Source organism: Leptopilina boulardi, unplaced genomic scaffold, assembly GCF_019393585.1.
Source record: "Leptopilina boulardi isolate dan_hultmark-lab unplaced genomic scaffold, ZJU_Lbou_2.1 LbouV2_341, whole genome shotgun sequence".
NCBI lineage: Eukaryota > Metazoa > Arthropoda > Insecta > Hymenoptera > Figitidae > Leptopilina > Leptopilina boulardi.
Window position 1 is genome coordinate 636,736 of NW_026137909.1, and position 22,793 is coordinate 659,528.

Here is a 22,793-nt window from a genome sequence, read left to right on the forward strand (position 1 = left end):
CTTTTGCGATATGGAATACTGAATTTGATAATGGTCCTGGTTGTACCTTTAAACCTGGTACTTTTCGTGCGCAACGTCATTTAACAGAATTAATTTCTGATACCATGCTTTATTTGAATTTAATGCAGATTAATAATTTTTTCAATACACATTATTCAATCCTTGATACTGTTTTCGTAAATGACATAAATTTTGACTTAACTTTGGCACATGATTGGCTTCTCCCTATTGACAGCTATCATCCGCCTCTCCCGCTTGACTATAAATCTATAACTAAAGATGTGTGTATAAACCGTGGTATTAATTTTATGACAAAACATAATTGTAAAAATGCAAATGTTTCAGCTATAAACAATTTTCTTTTAGAAATTTATTGGAGTTATCTGTCGTCAGCCAGTGGGATGGATGAGGCTGTCAGTATTTTTTATTATTATCTATACAATTGTTTTGAACTTTTTATTCCGTCTAAGATTATATGTCATTCTTCGTATCCTTCTTGGTTCAGTGGTGATCTAAAAAAATTAATGCATGAAAAAAAGCTTGCTCATTTAAATTACAAATCTGATACAACAAATGATAATTATTTGATTTTTTCCAATTTGCGTTCACAATGTAAATCTTTATCTAAAGCTTGTTATAATAATTATATACTGCGTTCTGAACTCTCAATTATTCAAAATCCAAAAAATTTTTGGAAATTTGTAAATGCGTTGCGAAATGAAAATCGAATACCCAATTATATGTTTTTTGATAATGTTTCTGCTAATAACAATTTTGATATCTCCTGCCTTTTTGCCAACTATTTTGAATCTGTATATGAGCCGCGTTCTACGTATGACAATCATAATCTTTATGACCTTGTTGACATTGGTTCTGTGTGCATTACGAGAGAGTGTATTCTTAAGAAAATTAGGGATCTTGATACTGACAAGGGCGCTGGACCCGATGGTCTTAATCCTAAACTGATAAAGTCCTGCTGTTCATCTTTGATCGAACCTTTATTTATTTTATATTCAAGATCAATAACTGAGGGGGTGTTTCCATATGAATGGAAAAAAGGAATAATTGTGCCAATTCATGAAGATGCGGAGAAGTCAAATGTTAGAAACTATAGACCTATAACTATTCTTAATGTTTTTTCCAAAATGTTAGAAAGTATTGTTTTTGACGAATTGTATCGCACTCTTTCTAGTGTTTTGATTGATGAGCAGCACGGTTTTGTCAGGGGTAGATCGGTGGAAACTAATTTAAGTATATTTTTTAATTATCTAACTTTAAATATTGAATCGGGTTTTCAAGTTGATGTAATATATACTGATTTCTTGAAAACCTTCGATAAGGTAGATCACTCTTTACTTATTGGCAAGCTTCGTCAACTTGGCGTAAACTCAAATTTACTTGATTGGCTTCAGAATTATTTATGTGATAGATCGATGGTTGTGCGTGTTGGAGATGCCTATTCAAATTCATTCCAATCTTCTTCTGGTGTGCCTCAGAGATCGCACCTCGGTCCACTTTTATATTTAGTACAAATAAATAATATTCAGGAAATATTCAATTATTGTTCGTTTCTACTTTTTGCAGATGATTTAAAATTTTTCTTATCTGTAAAATGTCAAGATGACTGTCTTAAAGTGCAAAAAGACTTGAAAAATCTTTGCAATTGGTGTAGTATTAATAAGACTTTTTTGAATGTTTCTAAATGTGCTGTTATAACTTTTTCTAAGAAGGATAATAAATTTCTATACAATTATAACATTGACGGCATTAACCTTTCAAGAGTGGAAAGTGTGCGGGACCTTGTGGTAACACTGGCTAGTAATCTCTCTTTTAATGAGCACATAGCTAATGTTGTTAACAAGGCTATTGAGGCTCTCCATTTTATTAAACGGAATTCGCATGATTTTAAAAATCCAAGTAGTTTAAAGTGCCTCTACTATGCGTTTGTTATGTCACCCATCATGTTTGCTTCACAAATTTGGTCGCCTTATTACAGCGTTTACGTTTTAAGACTTGAGCGTGTACAAAATCGTTTTTTGCGTTTTGCAGCTAGGCAATTAAATTTACATTTCGATTATCATCTGCATGATTATGATCTACTACGTGCACAGCTGAGATTGCCAAAAATTGAGACACGTTTTTTGTTTAACGACTTTTTATTTTTATTTAAAATTATTAATAACATTATTCAATGTCCTGCTGTATTACAGTGTATCAATTTTTCGGCTCCCTCAAGATATTTAAGATATCATTTACCATTTGTCGTTGACTTCCATCGTACAAATTATGGTATACATTCTATTTTTGATAGAATTATAAGAGAAGCCAATTCATATAGTGAATGTATAGATTTTTTTGGAATCTCTTTGATTTCCTTCAAAACAAATTTAAAAATTTTACTATTCACCGTACAAAAGAATGACAATTTGTTGCAAGAGAGTGCTTTCGTGCGTTAATTTGCTTAATTTTCTTATTATATCTTTTATATTTTTATACTTCAAGGGTTCTTTTAAAACCCGTGTACTCAAATAAATAAATAAATATATTACTTTATTTTTTATTTTTAAATAAATCCTTGTATTAAAAATCTAAAAAACAATTTAAGTATTACAATTGTTAAATATTAAAATTTTTTTAATTAAATAATTTTTATAAAAAAAATTATAGATAAAGTTATTTATTTTTATTAATTGTTGTAAATTAAGTGCTTGCAAATTTATTTGAAAAAAATTTATTAACAAAAATATAAACATATTTATATTCAAATTGTTTTAATGAAATAATTTTTGTACAAAAAAATTATAGATAAAATTATTTATTTTTGTCAATTGTTGTAAATTACGTTATTGCGTAAAAAAAATTACTATTTTTTTTTAAATTTATTAATAAAAATGTAAATTTTTTTTTATAATAATATAAAAATTGTAATAATAAAACTTATCTTTAAAAGAAGTGTAATTTCCTAAAATTCAATTATTCCTTATAAATCTTAACTCGAAATCTCAAAACTTAAATATTTCTAAAATCTGTATCTAAAATTTTTTGCTGTATTTACTATCAATAATACTTTTAAATACAATTCTTCAAAAATTTAGTTACTTAAAATATTAATACTGATAATTTATGGTTGTAATTTTTTTAATCATTAATTAATATTAATGTAAATCAGTAATAAACAAAAAAAATTAAACTAATTTAGTCAATAATCAAGATCGAGAAGAAGAATCTTTTTTTCAATAAAATTTAAAACGGATGTTATTTTATGCAATTTTTACGAGTAAATTACAACAATAATAATTTATATTAAAGAATATTTAGTTAAATGCAAATTTTTAATAAGAAAAATAAATCCCTAAATAAAGAATAAAAATTCGTTTTTAATTGTTGGTCGAGATAAATGTTAATGGTTTATTACATATCAGTAAGAAATAGAGAAATTAAACTAATTTATTCAATAATCAAGATCGAGAAGAAGAATCTTTTTTTCAAGAGTGAATTACAACAATAATAATTTATTAAAATAGAAACGATCATAAAATAAAAATTCGTTTTTATTTTTAAGTCCAGATCATTAATAACACAGCCCCACAAAAAAAAAGTGTCGTGCGCGGCAGACCAGACTAGTCATTTCCCATGTATTTTGACGCGCTGAACACGAATCCGAAGTCCGTTTTGCTCCATCACGTCAGGATTTTTTTCTAACCTCCAAAAACCTGTCGGATTTTGAGAGGTAGGCAATTTTTTTTAAAAATTGATGGATGTACTTCAAAATTGGTATCTAGGGGTTTTTTGGGTCGCTGATTACGAATCTGAAGTTAGATTTTCAAAACTAGAAATGGAAATTCTTATATACATAAGTAAGGTATTCACGTCTTTTTATGGTAGCGCACTCTTTTGTCCTCAAAGGATCTGTGTAATGGTTTTCTTTTCAAATTGGTGCCTTCAGGTACAATATCCCTTTTCAGCATCCAACAGTAGTCGGCCATCATATTTACATCCCATCTTCCTTGATAACGACGCTCAAATTCTTTCAGATCTTGATGGAATCGTTTTCCTTGTTCTTCACTGTAATCTCCCAAATTTTCAGGGAATTGATCCCGATGCGAGTCTAAGTAATGCAACTTTATGCTCATTAAGCATCCTAACTTACCAAAGTTTTTAATCATTTCACTAACTATTTGCTCCCAATTTTCACTCTTGTGATTACCCAGAAAATTTCCGACAACTGCTTTGAAACTAAGCCATGCGGCTTTCTCCTTTTTATTCATCTTGGTGATAAATTGCTCATCTTTTAACAATTTGCGAATACGTGGTCCGTCGAAAACCCCTTCTTTTAGTTTCGCATCAGAGATTTCTGGAAACTTTTGTTCCAGGTATTTGAAATAGTTTCCTTTCTTATCTAAGGCTTTGACAAACAGTTTAATTGCTCCTAGTTTCGTGTGTAAGGGCGGAATTATCACCTTTGAAGGGTCGATATCGTCCGCCATATTGGAGCCGCCATTTTAAATTTTGAAAATCTAACTTTAGATTCGTAATCAGCGACCCAAAAAACCCCTAGATACCAAGTTTTTAGTAAATCCATCAATTTTTACAAAATTCGTCCGCCATATTGGAGCCGCCATTTTAAATTTTGAAAATCGTAACTTCAAATTCGTCATCAGCGACCCAAAAAACCCCTAGATACCAATTTTGAAGTAAATCCATCAATTTTTTAAAAAAAAGCCTACCTCTCAAAATCCGACAGGATTTAGGAGGTTAGAAAATAATCCTGACGTGATGGAGCAAAACGGACTTCGGATTCGTGTTCAGCGCGTCAAAATACATGGGAAATGACTAGTCTGGTCTGCCGCGCACGACACTTTTTTTTTTGTGGGGCTGTGTAATTTAATATATTCTCATAATCATCATGTACTCTATCTTGCACAAGGGGCATACTTGAAGACTACGGTTTTCTATATTGTTTTCTTCATAATCTGTTTTACAGTCATCACACACACAAACATGTCCACAGGGGACGAAAGTGTGTGTCGATTGATTTACTTTACAAACGCAGCATATGGGACTTCCAGTTCTTAAATTTTCTGCTCCTTGGTTCATATTTTCCGGTTAGGCAATATTTATATTTTCGGGTCGCACTTGCACGATGTAAATTCCTATAACAAATTTAAGGATGTTCAACCTTTTGACGTAAGTTTGAAATAAATATTTTTCATTTTAATTTTCCTTTGCAGGAATGATTTTGAAGTTATCAAAAACACGAAATGAAAAGGATTTTATTAAAAATTTAATTATTTATTGTAAAATATAAATTTAAAGTATATGAGGTGCTGAAAACTGTCAACTTTTTAGCCACTAGAAAATATACAAATAAAAAATACAGAATTTACCATAAAAAGAAAAAAAATTATTTTTATTAAAATTTTTTATACTTATGAAGAAAAGAGAAGAAAAGTGCAAAGAAATTATAAAAGTTTATGGCAAGAACTTCATATTTGGTAAGTTTTTATTTAATTTAATGTTTACTATTTTGTATAATTAATGAATGAATATCGCAAAATTAGGTTATTTGACAGGTGCACTTGAAAATCATATTTTATATATTATTTCACATCTTTAAATAATAATATAAATTTATAATGATAAATTTATTCATTCTTAGTAAATTCCAATATTTTTTTGCTTCTTTGTAGTCCTTTCGTTTATAAAACTTTTCAAAGTGGCGGAAACAAATTTTTTTCTTTATAGAAACATGTTATATGAGATCCCGATCAATGGTCCGGATGTATGTGTGTGTGTGTGTGGATCCCTTTTTTGTTTAGAAGATAACTTTAACAGGTTTTAATGGATTTAGATAAAATTTGGTAGGCTCATTTATCATATTAATATCTCAAATCTGACCAAAGGATTTTGAAAAATACCCCAAAAAAAAATTTTATCATCTTTTTTCCAAAAATTTTTTTTTAATTAAAAAAATTTTTAAATAGAAAAATTTGAGGTTATATATAATAAAATCGTTTTCCTTACGTCAAGACGAATCGATCGATATATATAAAGTATACATTTAAGGTAAATTTAAAATATTAATGAAAGTTAAAAAATCAAAAATTCACATTTTCGCTAAAAAATTTTGTGATAATTCGTGATTTTGTTGTGTTTGGGGTGCAAAGTAAGTATTCCAAAATGATTGGCAAAATTTTTAATAATTTGCAAGATATTAGTAATGAAACAATTTTGTCACTTTTTATAAAGAATTTTTATCTTTCAAACTATTGATTGGAGAAAACAAGTGTCTAATCAAAAAAAAATTTTCAAGAATTTCTTTTTTTTTTTTTTAAATTTTTACTGCAACACCCTATTGGCGCAGTTTGCTCAGCAGTGCCAACAGATTACTCAAGTCACCAATATACACCAATTATAACTTGAAAATTATAAATGTTCATCACTATTTATGTCTTCTTTTGTAATAATTTTAACAATATTGCTTATTTTTATTTTAAACATTTCATCATCAGCCGAAAGGCTATCAAATTTCAATGTTTTCCCTATAATTTTTTAATTACAAAGTTTATTTCTTCAATAAATAGTTTGAAAAATAAAAATTCTTGAATTTTACACCCCAAACACAACAAAATCACCAATTAAAAACAAAACCTACACTACCAACAGACAATTGTCGGTACGGCTGACGTGCGAGGAGTAAAAACTTGCTGATGATTTTAAAACGAGATATTTTAAGTTAGAAAAAAGTTAGAGACTTCTAGTTTAGATGGTTATCCGGAGGAATGGAGGACGGGACTAATTGTTCCCATAGTGAAAAAAGGAGAGGGGAGAAAGGTGGAAGATCATAGGGGAGTGACGCTGATGCCAGTGGGGTACAAAGTGTACGCGGAGGTGATAAGGAGAAGGCTGGAGGAGAAGGTGGAAGAGCTAAAGTGTATTCCGGATAACCAAACGGGTTTCAGGAAAGGGATGGGCACGCTGGACAATATTTATGTGCTAAATTATTTAGTGAATAGGAATTTGGGAAGGGAAAAAGGAAAATTGGTTACGGTGTTCGTTGATTTTAAGGCGGCTTTTCCTTCGGTGAACAGGGGAGTGTTATGGAGGGTGATGAGGGAAAGAGGAATCAACCAAGAATTAATAGAAAGGGTAAAGGAATTGTACGAGGACACGAGGGAGAGAGTAAGGATAGGGGAAGAATTAGGTGAGGTATTCTGGTTGGGAAGAGGGTTAAGACAAGGTTGCCCTCTGAGTCCTATCTTATTTAATTTGTTGATGGCTGATTTAGAAGAGAGAATGGCAAAAAGAGGAAAGGGTGGTGTGATTCTGGGTAAGGGAAGAATTTATACGTTAGCGTATGCGGATGATGTAGTGCTCTTGGCTGATAATGAAAGTGGTATGAAATTGTTATTGAAAGAGTTTGAAAGGTATGTGAGAGAGATAGACTTGAATGTGAATAAAGAGAAAACGAAGGTGATGATTTTTAGGAAGAGAAAAGGAAAGGATGAGGAAGAATGGATGATGAATGGGAAGAGAGTGGAAGAGGTGGATGAGTTCTGCTATTTAGGGTATTGGTTTCAGAAAAATGGGGGGCATGAACTGAATGTAAGGAGAAGAATGGAAAGGGCAGGAAGAGTGATTGGACAGGTGTGGGGAATTGGTGAAAGAAGATTTAAGGATGACTGGAAAAGAAGAGTGTGGCTGTTTGATGTGTTGGTGTGGTCGGTAATGAGTTATGGTGTGGAAATATGGGGATGGAAGGAGAGAGGAAAGCTTGAGAGTATGCATGAGAGGTATTTAAGATGGACCATGGGGGTAGACTGGAATTGTCCGGGTTATATGTTAAGGGAGGAATTGGGTAGGGATAAGTTAAGTACTAGGCAGAGGATGAGGGCGATGGGAATAGAAGAGAAATTTAAACAAGGGAGGGGAAGCGCGATCGCAAGGGAATGTTGGAAGAAAATTAAAACGGGGGAGGGAAGAGGGGTTAAAAAGATGTCAAGATGGGAAAGGGATAGAGAAGAAGCATTGGAGGAGGGAAGAGAGTGGGGTGGAAGAAAGAAAGAGGAGGTAAAGGGGTGGATAAGAAAAGACAGAGAGGAGAGGTGGGAGAGGATATTAGGATCGAAGTATAATAGATGGTATAAGATGGTAAGGGGGGATGGGAGACCAGAATATTTAGAGAAGGTGAGAAAATGTGGAAAGTGGAATAGAGTATGCAGATTTAGAATGGGTGAAGGAATGAGGGAATGTAAATATTGGATGGATGAAGAGAGAAAGGAGTGTAGAGTGTGTGGCTATGAGCGGGAAGAATGGGGTCATGTGTTGGATGGTTGTGTGGGACGGAAGGATGAGGGAAAGGGAGTGGATGAAAGGGTGAGGTGGATATTGGATGAGAATGGGCAAGGGGAAAGGTGGATGAGTGAGTTGGAAAGGATAAGGAAGGACAAAAGGGAGGGGTTAGCGTGAATGATAGTGTGAATGGAAGAAAACAATACGGAAAAGAATGAAAGTGAATATTGTAAGGGGTGGGCGCTAATGGGGACGAAGCCAATATGGGCGAAAGGAACGGGAAACGGAAGCCCTGGCACTGGCGGATAGTTGGATTAAGTTAATTTTAAGAGTTGCGTATAGGTTAAGTTATTAGGTTAAGGATTTGTTTGTATTAGGTTAAGTTATGATGTATTTTTGGAGTCTCGAACCCTACTGTATGTAGGGAGAGTAATAAACATATAGTACGAAAGTAGGAAAATTGCATAATTTTTTTTGAAATCTTTTCAGTGTTATAAATATAAAAAAAAGTAATGAATTTTCTCGATATACATTCAGACGCAAAATTTTATCAGCTTTCCAACAATCTAAATGAGAAGTCTATAACTTTTTTCTAACTTAAAATATCTTGCTTTAAAGTCAGCAATAAATTTCTACTCTTCGCACGTCAGCCGTACCGAAATTTTCCGACGGTAGTGTATTTTTCGTTAGTGCTCCATGTTATGGAACGCCCCAATTGGCAAAATACACATTTCATTCACCCCAAGTGGAAAGTAGGTATAAATGAAATTTTTTTTGTTAGTTAACTAACTTTTATGAACAGTACAGAATATACGTATCTCGCATACTCCAAACCAACACTACTTATGTTTGAGGTAACTTTTTAAAATCACTTAAGTCTACTTTTTTTAGTTTCGAAAAAAATACAAATAAGAATAAGATATTCATTAATCTCTCAATTACATCACTTCCATTTTTGATAAAATGTTTCTATATTTAATAACGTTTTAATGTTGTATTTCGTTTGCTGAAAAAACATGTAAACTGACACAGGCAACTTTTAAACGTAACATCAAACTTAAGTAGTGTTAATCCGGAGTATACGAGATACGTACATTCTGTACTGCTCATAAACATTAATAATTTCCGAAAAAATCTCACAAATTAAGTACATTTTAAACAAAACACTTAATTTACGTAACTTCTAAAATATTTTCACTTATACTTACATTCGACTTGGGGTGTACGATTTACGAAAAATACTAACCTTCTTCAAGTGCATTTTCAATTTTAACAATTTCTTATACTTCTCCTTCTTCTCCTCCTCCTCCTTCTTCTTCTTGCTCTCTAAAATTTTCAATTTCTTCTCTTCGACAATAAAATTTAAAGAATTAAATCCTTTTTTCAATTGTATTAAAACTCATCAATTGTAAAAATTCTAAAATTGTGATTTTTTCATCAGCTAAATTAGCCCAATAGGTTTTCAATTCATTCAATTTCGTTTTTAAATAAATTTTGGATGATTGGAATCCTTTTTCTAATTGACCACCTACAATACGCTCGTGGTCTGTATAAATGCGGGACTGCAAAGCAACCATTAATTCTAAAATTTAGAATCAAAAAGAATTAAACATTTAAAAAATAAAATATTTCTTAAGTATCATACGAATGTCATAGGAATATTCTAGCTTCATATCACCGTGACATTCAAACAATATTCTGTGCTACTTGGGTTTGTATAATAATAAAAAATAAACTTTAGGAATTTCGAAAAAAGCAAGTCCTAAGATTAAAAAATGCTTTTAGTAAAACAATGCTGAAAAAAGTAGCCAAACAGTAATAAAACTTAATAAAAATATCAAATAGAGACTTCTAGTAGATAAGTACGAAAAGTGGGAAAGTGATTTAAAAAGTGTTAAATTTTTCATTTTTCACTTACTTGTGAACTTCCAAACTTCGATTTCTTCACCGACTGTTGATTTCAATCTGCTTGCGTACATTTGAAAATTGTCCGTTATACGTACATTTCTTTGGAATACTGAAAAGGTATTTGTATTGGTATTTTTTGTAATATGTATTGTAACGCGGAATTTTATTGCCTGCGTTCAAAATAAATAAACATGATTAATTTAACGTCAAATTAACGCCAGAGCGGGAATCACACTTAATTTCACTTTCAATTCTATCACTTTTACTTTACCTTTATTTACATAAAATTTCATAATTTCGCTAATGGGCGAACCGTCAGATTATTGTTCACCGATCAGAATAAACTAAGAGTTAAACTAACACTTTACTTTTCTTTACTTTACATAAAATGACACTCGGGGTTCAGTCCCCGATTTTACAATTCTCGGGTCGATCATCAACTTAAACATCCTTGAAGGAAGACATTAAGGGAAGAATTTTCTGGCATATATAATTGGATGTGAGTCCCAATTATTCAACATTGCCAGGAAAACGAAGATTCACTTTTCAATAACAGAGACCTGTCAAAACACTGGTCATCGCCATCTTCCAGACACATGTTATTGTGCAGCGCCCCTATCGGTGATTTATCGAACTTTCTTTCGACCGTCGATAATTAATGAAGTTACCATCTGACGCGTATCGATTACCAATTGTGAATCTTTTGTAACTCGGGCGAGACTCACCATGGAGACGAAGCGCGACGAACGGACGCGTTGACGCGGACAAACAGCCATTTTTAATCATTCACGTTTTGGCGTTCGACAGTAGTATATTCTAATTTTTGGTGTCAAGTGAATTTAACACATTTTAAGGAGAGAAATGAGACGCGGACTGTTGCGAGGACGTCGGCGTATCTCCGGTGAGTCTCTCGTCCATTAAAAGTGAACTTTCGGCCGATTTGATCGCCTAAAAGGTTAAATAATAAAAAACTCTGTTCTACGAAAATTTGTGTGTTTTCACAGGTCCCATCCGGACCTGTTTTCAAATTATAACTAAATTTCTGTTTTTTCACAGGTCCCTTCTGGACCTGTTTCATATTATAATTAAAGTGTGGTTTAAAAATGATATTGGTGATTTTCCTTACCCACCCGCTCTCCTTGATAACAGCTGGGCTAGCATATTAAATTCATTAAATAAATGGTTTGGTTATTTTCCACAAAATAACCTGGCGTATCGGGCATTAAATTAAAATAAACCAAATATAACGGGTATTTTACTCAAATCCACATTTAAATTAATTAATTAACATTAAAAATTTCAGTAAATTCAATCAAATACATAAATTAATAAAAATACACGTTATAAATGGCGCACAACTGGTTCGGCAAGAAAATCACCTTGATTTTCGAGGAACAAAGTTTGAAAAATATATAATAAAGTGAAAATTGTGACAAACTTAAAATAAAAATAATAAATTAAAATTTTCAAATATTTGAACCAAGAATTGACAATTCGGTGAAAATAAATTGTGAAAAATATTCTTTGATTTGAGCGTGAGTTCGGAAAATAAGAATTCGATCCATAGTGAAAAATAAATGACTTTTGAAAAAAAAATTAAAATCATGATTATAAATAAATCTTCAAAAATAATTAAATTCACAAAAATATTAATCGAAAAAAAAAATAAATAAATTTTGATAAAATAAAATAATAACAATAATAGTACAATAATATGACATGAATTTAATTATCATTATGTTTTCTATTGTGATGAAATAATTATTCAACTGACTTAATTTTTTTTATAATGTTTTTTTACAATTCCTTGAAATATTTTCCCGGATTAGTTCAAAAGCTTCACAGTGTCGGACGAGTTTATTATCAATAAAATTTTATTTTTTTTGTTATTTTCATTGTAAAGTAAAAATAATTAAATTATCGGCTGTCTTATTGTATTCATTTAAAAATACAAAATCACTTAAGAGTAAAATTTTGTGAAACTTCAGCAATGAAAATTGACTAAAATTTTATTGATTTGGGACATTTAAATTTTAAAAGTGTGGTCCAAACTTTCTGACAGAGCGTCGCGAACGATCATCCTTTCTCAAATCCTTACCGAACGATAAAGAATAATTCCATAAATCATTTGTTAAAATTTTCTAAAAATGGCTTCACCGATTAACCATGGGTCAAATTTATTTGACAATTGGTCTCGCGACCAATTAATATTCTATTTAGATTCTTTTAAAATTAATTAACACGGAACCCTTGAAATACTTCGAGATCGCGCATCGCGTTTTATGCGCCTTTCTACCGGAGATAATTTAGTCGAGTGGTTACCCTCCGATGAAATTCAACTTCAATTAAGCCCCCCGGGAATTAGTTCTGAGGTAAATACGAATTCGAATTTAGTTGAAAATAGACGCGAGGTCCCGATTTCCGAGAATAATGCAGTAGGCTTTTTAGCTGCATTGCCGTCTTCACAAAATACACTTTTTCCGACAGTATCAAAGACTAGTTCAATTCATTTTTACTTAACAGTTGGATCGTCAGTTGCGAACTCGGTCACTTTTTCGCGAGTTTCGGAAACACCGGGCCCATTAGGGCTAACACTTCATGTGACACCCCCATTAGAGTTATTTCAATTCTATAAACCGGGGATAATGACGACAACGATTGAAAAACCAAAATTTGATTTTTCATTGCCAAAATATTCTGATAGTGTAATCGCGAAAATAGATAACGCTACAAGGAATATTTCTGAAAGTCAATCAGACGCGAACCTGTTAACTCCTAGTCGACCACATATAATCAAACCCCCAACCAGTTAATTTTTAGAAGGCAATTCGGCCTTTTCAAAACCAGGGATATTAGACCCATCGACTGGGACTATAAAAAAGAGGTTGACCAGTGACTGGCCAAATCCTGGCAAATTATCTTGCCAGTACTTAGACGACCCTAAACCTGGCCCAATCAAGGCGCTAGACAGGCCCAGTCAAGGGCCAAGCCTGGCCCAGTTTTCTAACAGGGCTCTATCTAGTTCGAGTCTAATTGAACTAGATTCAGAAAGTCTAATTAATCAAACGCTGAACCAGGGCTCATCCAATCTAGATGTTGACTCGCCCATGGATCAACTTAGATTAAGATATAAAGATCACGCAAAATCTAACCTTTTTAGACCGATCAGTTGTCAACGCGCAACAAACGCGGAGTTTAACGCTGAACATGCGCATTGGAAAGAAAATCGGCTTTCAACCAATCGAGATGAACTAGGGATGGTAAAATCGAAATCGATTATAAGCAAAAATCGAATAGTAGGTGTCGATTAATCGAATAATAGCAATCGATTAGTAAGATATACTAATCGACAGTAGTCGAATACTCTATTCGATTAATCGGTTAAACTAAGAAGACAAGTGAATGATAACAAAGTTTTTACCCATGTTTTACCGCAGTGGTGTTTGCCAAAATTTTTAGGTAAGTATATTCTTAGAAATTATGAAAAAAAATCAGTTAATTTTTTTCAGATTTTTTTTCTTTTTCGAATATTAACTAAATGTACAAAATATGTAAGTATTTTTAAATAAGAATTGTGATTTTCAAACGTTTTAATCCAAAACTCATTATATTTATGTTGAACTTGATAGTTTGCTAAAGAATATGTTAATTTTATTTGAGGTTATGTTTGTTATAATGTCAATGCAGTTACGTTATAAACGCTGTATTTTTCATTGGAACTTGTTGGAAATAGATTATAAGTTAAAAATATCAGTTTTTCTAAAATATTACATAATTGTATAATAAAAAAATCTTAAATCAAAAATATATTTCTATTTCGACAGACTGAATTGCTGCGATATATATAATTGCTGTAATGGCATTTCTTAGTGGAGTTTGGCTTCATTTTAAGAAATTCTATGATGAAAAAGGAAAGAAAACAAAAGTTAAATGTAATTTATGTGAGCAAGAACTAAGCTACTGTAACAGTACTACAGCAATGAGTAGTCATTTATTAAATAAACATAAGATCAATGTAAAAGTCACAATCTCTGAGAAATCATCTAATCCTGCCAAACGACAGTGTACCGAGGAAGCCAGAAGAGTTGAAGAGAATAATCCAGATCCAGATAATCCTCAGGTAAGAATATTTATTTGTTTTTAGTCCAGGGTTCACAGTGTTTCCCCTATTCCCCCATTTTTTCTCTATTTTAAAAAATGCCCTTTTTTATGAATATTTCCCCTTTTTCTTGCTCATTTCCCCTATTTCATGTTGAAAATCGAATAGTCATAGTGGGCCTGACTTATTCAGCACAAAAATTTTGGATTATAAATCTAATTTCACAAAAAAAATAAATTTACATAAATAACAAATCTCAATACTTAAGAGAGAGAAAAATTATTAATTTAAAAATTTTTGTTAAAAAATGTACTAAAAATTTTTCTTTTTTTCTAAAAGTTGTTAAATTTATTTAAAAAATAAGATATTCTTTTTTCACTATTTCATAAAAATTTATATTATATACATACCAACTTCTAAAATATTAAATGTTTTTCATGTTCTTAGATTTATTTTAACTGTAATTTTCTACAGAATCTGTATTACTCATGAGATTTAACGTCAATTTTCAAACCAAAAAATTAGAAAAATTTTTTAAAAGATTTAAAACGAAAATTCATTTTTAAAATTTAAACAAATTTAATTTAAGCAATTTCTTTGAAAAATGTGAAAAAGTCAAGTTTTATATATTTTACAAGACAGTTTTTAGTTCAATAAAATAAAAAATGTCTTGCATTAAAAAAGATAATTACACATTAGTTTAGAAGTAATTTTCATTTCCATATTTTATGCTGTAAAACCTGTTTTAGTGATAAAAAATTTATTGTATATAATACAATAAAAATTTATTGTATTGCAAGTATATGATTCAGTGTAATGCATTATATTTTACCTGAATTCGCTGATGCCTAATTTTTGAAATAATTGACACTTTCAGTTTTTATTTTTTAATTCATAAATATTTATAACTCTTTTGGTACAAAACAAAAGAAATTGAAACTTGGAGGAATATTCAACTCATGTTTAGAAAATTAAACTTACTTAAATTTTTGCGTTGGAGAACGATTGACTTTAGGAGAAAATTTAATTTTTAAATTATAGGTATATTTCAAGGTTATAATGCATTTAATTTTTTAATGATGAGGTGATGAACCAAATTCAAGTTTCAAAAAATTACATGTATTAACATGGAAATATACGTACAATTTTAAAATTAAATTTTTTCCTAAACTCGATCAAAATTTATCGCAAAAATTTAAGTAAAAAAAATGTCAAAAAAATTATTTCCTGTTCCACAAAAATTATTGCGATCACGAAATAATTTTTCTGACAATTCTTCTCTTTTAAAGAAAAATAATTAACTCATTATTTAATTAATCAGTTAATTAATTTTTTTTAAGGAGAAAAATTGTCAAAAAAATTAATTTCTGTTCCACAAAAAATAATTCCGATCAGGAAATAATTTTTCTGGCAATTCTTCTCCTTAAAAAAAAATTAATTAACTCAGTATTTAATTAATTACACTGAGAGACCTTTTGCACCGTAACAGACTTTCGACAGACGGCTGCGGAGCATTCTAGCGGTCAGCTATGAAACTACGTTTTTGGTCTGCAGCCGTACAATTTTTGGAGCGTAGCTGTCCAAAAAATTGACGGCCGAAAGGTTCATTTTCATTTTTGGGCAGTCACGATACAAAATTTAGAATGCAGCGCACCAAAACCTATAGTGGCGCTGCAGTCACACACGTAGTTCTGATGCGGTGCAAAAGGTCTCTCAGTGTAGTTAATTAACTTTTTTTTAGGAAGAAAAAATGTCAAAAAAATTATTTCCTGATCGCAATAATTTTTGTGGAACAGAAATTAATTTTTTTGACAATTTTTCTCCTTAAAAAAAAATTAATTAACTAATTAATTAAATAATGAGTTAATTATTTTTTTTTAAAGAGAAGAATTGACAGAAAAATTATTTCCTGATCGCAATAATTTTTGTGGAACAGAAAACTTGACAAAAAAAATTATTTCTAGCTACAAAAAAATTGTTGTGCTTAAGAAATATTTTTTGTTGACATATTTTCTCTTTAAAAAAAATAATTAACTAATTATGTAATTAATTAGTTAATTATTTTTTTTACACAAAATACTTGACAAAAAAAATTATTTCTACCTACAAAAAAATTGTTGGGCTTAAGAAATAATTTTTCTTGGCAAATTTCGCAACAATTTTTTTGGGCTGAAAATAATTATTTTTACAAATTTTCTTTGCAAAAAAATTAACTCATTAATTAAATAATTAGTACATTATTTTTTTTACTGAGAAAATTTGTCAAAAAAAATATTTCCTCATCGCAAAAATTTTATTTTTATCGAGAAATAATTTTTTTGGCAAATCTCCAGTGTAGAAAAAATTATTAACTGGTTAATTCAATAATTAGTTAATGTTTTTTACAGATAAAATTTGTTAAAAAAATTATTTCTTCATTGTAAGTAAGACTTAAATTTAAACTTAAACTGAAACTAAAACTAAAATTAAAACTAAAATTGCAATCTAAATTAAAATGAAAACTAAACTTAAACTATCCCTGGCGGATTGGGAAAACCGAGTTGTAACCGAATTGGGTTACGATTCGGTTACGTTTCGGTTCATTGTGAAATATTATCGTTAATCGACGAAATATGTAGTAAATAACTATTACGAATGGTTAATATACATTTAGAGTGCTTATTTATGCAATAATAAGAATAAATTAAGATATAATTAATTAATAATAAGTGTTTTAAGTGTACAGTGCATGCAGTTGTTGAGTTACCATATATGTATATTACCATCAGCGGCAGCTGTGATACGCCCGTTAAACCCTAGATGGCGTTAAGGATGACTTTGTGAATGAATTTCTAAAATTAAGCCCTTGAGTGTCAAATGTGTAAGTGAATATTTAAGTTTTAAAAAAATAGATCAATTTATTAAAACAACTTTTTTGATTTGTACAAATATAAAAAAAAATTTTTTATAACAAACAAAAATTTTTTTAATGAGAAAAAGTTTTTTTTGTGTCAAAATTAATCTTTCTCATTTCATTGAGAAAAAAAACTTTTTTTGGGGAAAAAAAGTTTTTTTATGTCAAAATTAATGTTTCTCATTTCATGAGAAAGATTAATTTTGGCACAAAAAAACTTTTTCTCATTAAAAAAATTTTTGTTCTTAATAAAATTTTTTTTTATATTTGTACAAGTCAAGAAAGTTGTTTTAATAAATTGATCTGTTTTTTTAAAACTTATATATTTACTTACACATTTGACACTCAAGGGCTTAATTTTAGAAATTCATTCACAAAGTCATCCTTAACGCCATCTAGGGTTTAACGGGCGTATCACAGCTGCCGCTGATATATGGTAACTCAACAACTGCATGCACTGTACACTTAAAACACTTATTATTAATTAATTATATCTTAATTTATTCTTATTATTGCATAAATAAGCACTCTAAATGTATATTAACCATTCCTAATAGTTATTTACTACATATTTCGTCGATTAACGATAATATTTCACTATGAACCGAAACGTAACCGAATCGTAACCCAATTCGGTTACAACTCGGTTTTCCCAATCCGCCAGGGATAAACTTTAAATCTATTTTAAATTAAAACTATAATTAATATTAAAATAGGGCACATGAATATCGCATAAAAATCATTTCCTACAATTTTTATTTGTATGAATTTCGTTTGACAGAATTTCTTTTTAGACGAATTTTCATTTTTCGAATTATCATTTGAGTTACTTTCTTTGTAAATGAGATTTTATTTGACATGATTTTTAGGTACCGAATTTTTAATTAACATAATTTTTATATTAACGAATTATTTGTTATCTAACTTTTTATCTTAAATTTTAACCAATTTTAATGTATCAAAATTCTCATTCAAGAGAATTTTAGTGATTTGAATTGTTTCATGTCAGAATTTCGAAACTATCGAATTTCCATTTGTCAGAATTTTTATTTGATATAATTCTTAAAGCTGATAATTTTCATTTCACGTAAATTATAGATGTCCTAACAAAGATACGATAGAAAGATTTCGGCGCAGTTTTTTAAAAAATACCAATCAAAAATTATTAAGAAAATTGTGATTGGTCTATTTTAAAATTAGCGCCGAAATCCTTATGACGTTTGTTTCTTCGGCCATTCATAATCTTTATCAAATGAAAATTCGCTGATTAAGGAATTCTATCAAATAACAATTCGTGTAAATAAAAATTCTGAAATATGGAAATTCGATAGTTTGAAAATTTTGACATTAAACAATTGGAGTCACTAAACTTCAGTTGAATGAGCATTTTGATAAATTAAAATTGGTTTAAATTTAAGATAAAAAATTAGATAACAAAAAATTTGTTAATATAAAAGTTTTGTTAATTAAAAATTCGTTACCTAAAAATCATGTCAAATAAAATTTCGTTTGCAAAGAAAGTAACTCAAATGCTAATTCGAAAACTGAAAATTCGCCTAAAAAGAAATTCTATCAAACGAAATTCATACAAATAAAAATTCTAGCTAAAGATTTTCATGAGATTTTCATGCGCCCCATTAAAATTAGAACTAAAATAAATATTAATACTAAACTAATGCTGATATGAAAACTAATATTTAAATTGAAACTAAAATTTAAGAGAACTTTCTGGTTTAGAATTGAAAAAAGACACGTTTTAATACTTTTATTGTAAGAAGAGTATTAAATAAATTTCAAAAAATTTTTTTGGACATTATTACACATTATATAGAGAAAATTAAAAAAAAATTTTAGTTCAATTTCTTAGCCGTAGATGGCGTCTTCTAAAAGGTGCCTTTTCTTGGTACACATGATTGCGAACAACCTGTAATATATAAATTGAAATTTCAAACGCCAATCTCTTCATAGGAGTTTATTCTAGACCTACAAACGATTTTATACAATGTTTTCTTTTTTATGAACATTTTTCTCAAAAAAGCGAAAAACGCCGTGTTTTTGGGGCAACTTACCCTCGTATAAAAAATGCGGTTGAAATATGAAATTTTAAATGTTTAATCTCTAGTTATTTAACTAAGGAATTGAATTGTTATTCAAAATCGGTTCAGTAGATTTCAAGAAAAGCTGTGCGCCAGTTTGAAAATTTTGTTTTCGAGAAAAAACGCGTTAAAAGTTTTCTTATAACATAATTTATTGAGTCAGGACTATCAAACAATTATTTATTACAACTTTTGTTTTTTTAAATATTTTTTAAAAAACGTTTTAGGAGAATAATTTTATGATACTAAGGAACATTTTGAAGCAAAAAAATAAAAATCGATTTTTTTGGAATTCGAAACCAGAAAGTCCCCTTAAACGAAAATATATACTAATATTAAAAAAACTAAAATTTACACTAATATACGAATTTGCCACCTCATATTACATACGATTTGAAGCGTAGTAGCATGAAAAGGTGGTCCAGAGGTGAGGCACCAGCTATCCCCAATGATGTCACACAACTGTGTTATATTTTAAATTCGGAGGCCTGGCAACGTAGATTGACATACAAACTCGTTATGGATTCAGATCATCCAGGCATTCAAATGCAACAAAATGTTACATTTAGAGTGTGGAGCAAAGAAGACGATTTAGGATTACCAGTAATTCTCTTTGCTCCAACTTACTGTCCTCCGTCGGTTAAGAGAGCAACATTTGCTTTTGTTGATGCCACCTATCAAGCTGTGCCGGCGGCATACGGATCTTTCCAGCTATTGACTTTTGGCGTGGAAGTGTATGGAAAGGTATACAGTTAATCAATTCAAAAAAATATAGGTAGCTTGCAGTGCAAGTTGTGCAGAAATTTGTGTTTATTTATAATATACCCTTTTTTATTTAAAGCTCGTTCCTGTTTTAATGGCATTAATGGGAGCATTAATGTCAACAAAGTCAGAAATACAGTATAAAGAAGTTTTTAAAGAATTGAAAGAAAACTTTTTAAATGATTTTAAGCAACTTAACACTGTTGTTTCTGACTTTGAAGTTGCTGAAAGCAACGCCATTAAAAAAATTTTGAAAATACCCACACAAGGATGCCGTTTTCACTTTGTGAAAGTAAGTATTCTTATACTATATGCTACTCTCTTAATCTGAATCAGTGGAATTTCACTGATTCGATATTGTATTTTCACTTATTTAAATAAGTGGTACATTTATAATTCGATACTCAGTAAATTTTTATTCATTCACCAACGAGTTTTTACTGATTTAAATAAGTGGTATACATATCACTGATTCCGATAAAAATAGTACAACCAAAATTAAATCTAAAACAAATACTAATACTAAAAACACTAAAACTAGAATTGAAATAAAAACTAAATCATAAATTAAGATTAAAACTAAAATTTAAACTTAAAGTAATATTAAAATTGAAACTAAAACTAAAATATACTAATACTAAAAAAGACTAAAACTAAGACTTATATATATATATGTGTGTGTGTTATAAATACATATAATAAAAAGAATATATTCCTTTTTTATATATAGAATAAAAATAAATCAATTTTTTTATTTGCAGGCGTGTAGCAAAAATGAGGAGCGTTTTGGTTTGGGTAAAGTGGGAAAATATTCATTAAAAATAAGAAATTTCACACAGAAATTAAAATTTCTATGTTTATTGCCGCCGGAGGAAATCGAGTGTACATTCCTACGTTTAGTTGATGTTATTTTAAATGAGACAGAAACTTTTTTCATGAATGGGGAGGAAAAATCATACCGGGAGGTATTAACTCCTTTTCTATTATATTTTCAAAAGCAATGGATAAAAAAACAAAAGCTTCGGATCTGTCTGTATATCGCTCATACCACCGGACAAACAATTTAATTGAAAATTTTAATAAAACCTTGCATTTGTTTGTGGGAACTAAACCAGCAAGTGTCCACTTTTTTGGTACTTTTTACGCTTTCCTATCTATTTATGAATCCTTTATTAATTCCATGCTTCCTTTCTTATTTCATTCATTTTTTGTTGTAATATTTTAGATAATGTGTCCAAATTATATTCCCAAATCCATCAAAACGTAATTGATCTGGCATCAGTAGCTTCTCCTTTTAAAAATATGACGCCTGCAGAGAAACTGTTTGAAAGAAACACATTTTATGGATAGGAGTGCATCCAGAAAGCCATTTTAACTGGCAATCGAGGACTCATCAATCAGAAAATTGATGAGTTCTTAGACGTCTGTCTCAAAAGATCGACATATGAACTGAAAAAAATAATAGGAAATGGTACATACATTTTCTTATTTTATTTTAGAAGGATTGTTTTTAATTTTTTAAAAGAATTAGTTATATATTAATTTTTATGATTATGCGTCATATACAAGTAAAAAATAAAATGTCTTTTTTTTAGACTCAGTGACTTATTTACAAATACCCAGAGCCGACAATTCGTGTTATATATGCGATCGGCAATTTACACGAAAATCGTCGTTGCAGCAACACATTGCTAAAGCACATAAGGTGTTATTGGACAATGCACCATTAGCAGATGATAACCTGCCAGAAATGGAAAAAGGTAATGTATTTATAATTGAGGGCCCCGATCAAATAACTCGACCGACGCTAGGACGAAAGCTCTATTACCAGTCAAGTAGTAGTGACAGCCTTTGGGTGGCTCACTGCTACCCTACTATCATTAAAGCGTTCGTCCGAGCATCGGTGGAGTTATTTGATCGGAACCCTCAATTACATTCTATTCCATTAAAAATAAAACTAAAATATATACTAATACGAAAAAAAATTAAAATTAAAAACTAAAATTAAAACTAAAACATATACTGATAATATAAAAAGACTGAAAATAAATAAAAATTAAAACTTAAACTAAAACCGAAATCTGAAAATACACTAAAACTGAAATTATCACTAAAATATTTACTAGTACTAAATAAAACTAAAACAAAAACTAAAATTATAAAAAAATTTAAGTAAAACTTAAACAAAACAACAATTAATTAAAACTAAAGTAAAAACTAAAATATATACTAATATTAAAAAAGACTAAAACTTAAACTAAAATAAAAACTAAAATTTAAACTTTAACTAAACTAATACTATAATAAGACTAAAACTAAAATATAAACTAAAATAAAAATTAAAACTAAAATTTAAACATACACTAAAACTAAAATTAAATACAAAACATATACTAATACTAAAAAAACTGAAAGTAAGATAAAAACGAAAAATATAACCTAATTTAAAACTAAAATTGAAACTTAAACTAAAATGAAAATTGAAAGTATAACTAAAATATACTAATACTAAAACTAGAATTGAAATTAAAACTATCGTAATAACTAGAATCAAAACTAAAATTAGAACAAAATTAAAACTAATACTAAAAAGGACTAAAACTAAAATAAAAAATAAAATTAGAACTAAAATTAAAACTAATACTAAAAAATACTAAAACTAAAATAAAAAATAAATTAAAATCTGAATCATAAACTAATATTAAAAAGATAATTTAAACTAAAATTAAATTTGAAACTAAAA

At 29.5% G+C, this 22,793-nt stretch overlaps 1 protein-coding gene across 1 annotated transcript; it reads left to right on the plus strand.

The window, feature by feature from the left end:
- Positions 1-6,861: 6,861 nt before the first annotated feature.
- Positions 6,862-8,469, plus strand: LOC127285695 (uncharacterized). The gene has a single exon (XM_051311832.1). It carries the CDS (start codon positions 6,862-6,864, stop codon positions 8,467-8,469), a length of 1,608 nt encoding a protein of 535 aa, XP_051167789.1.
- Positions 8,470-22,793: the final 14,324 nt, after the last annotated feature.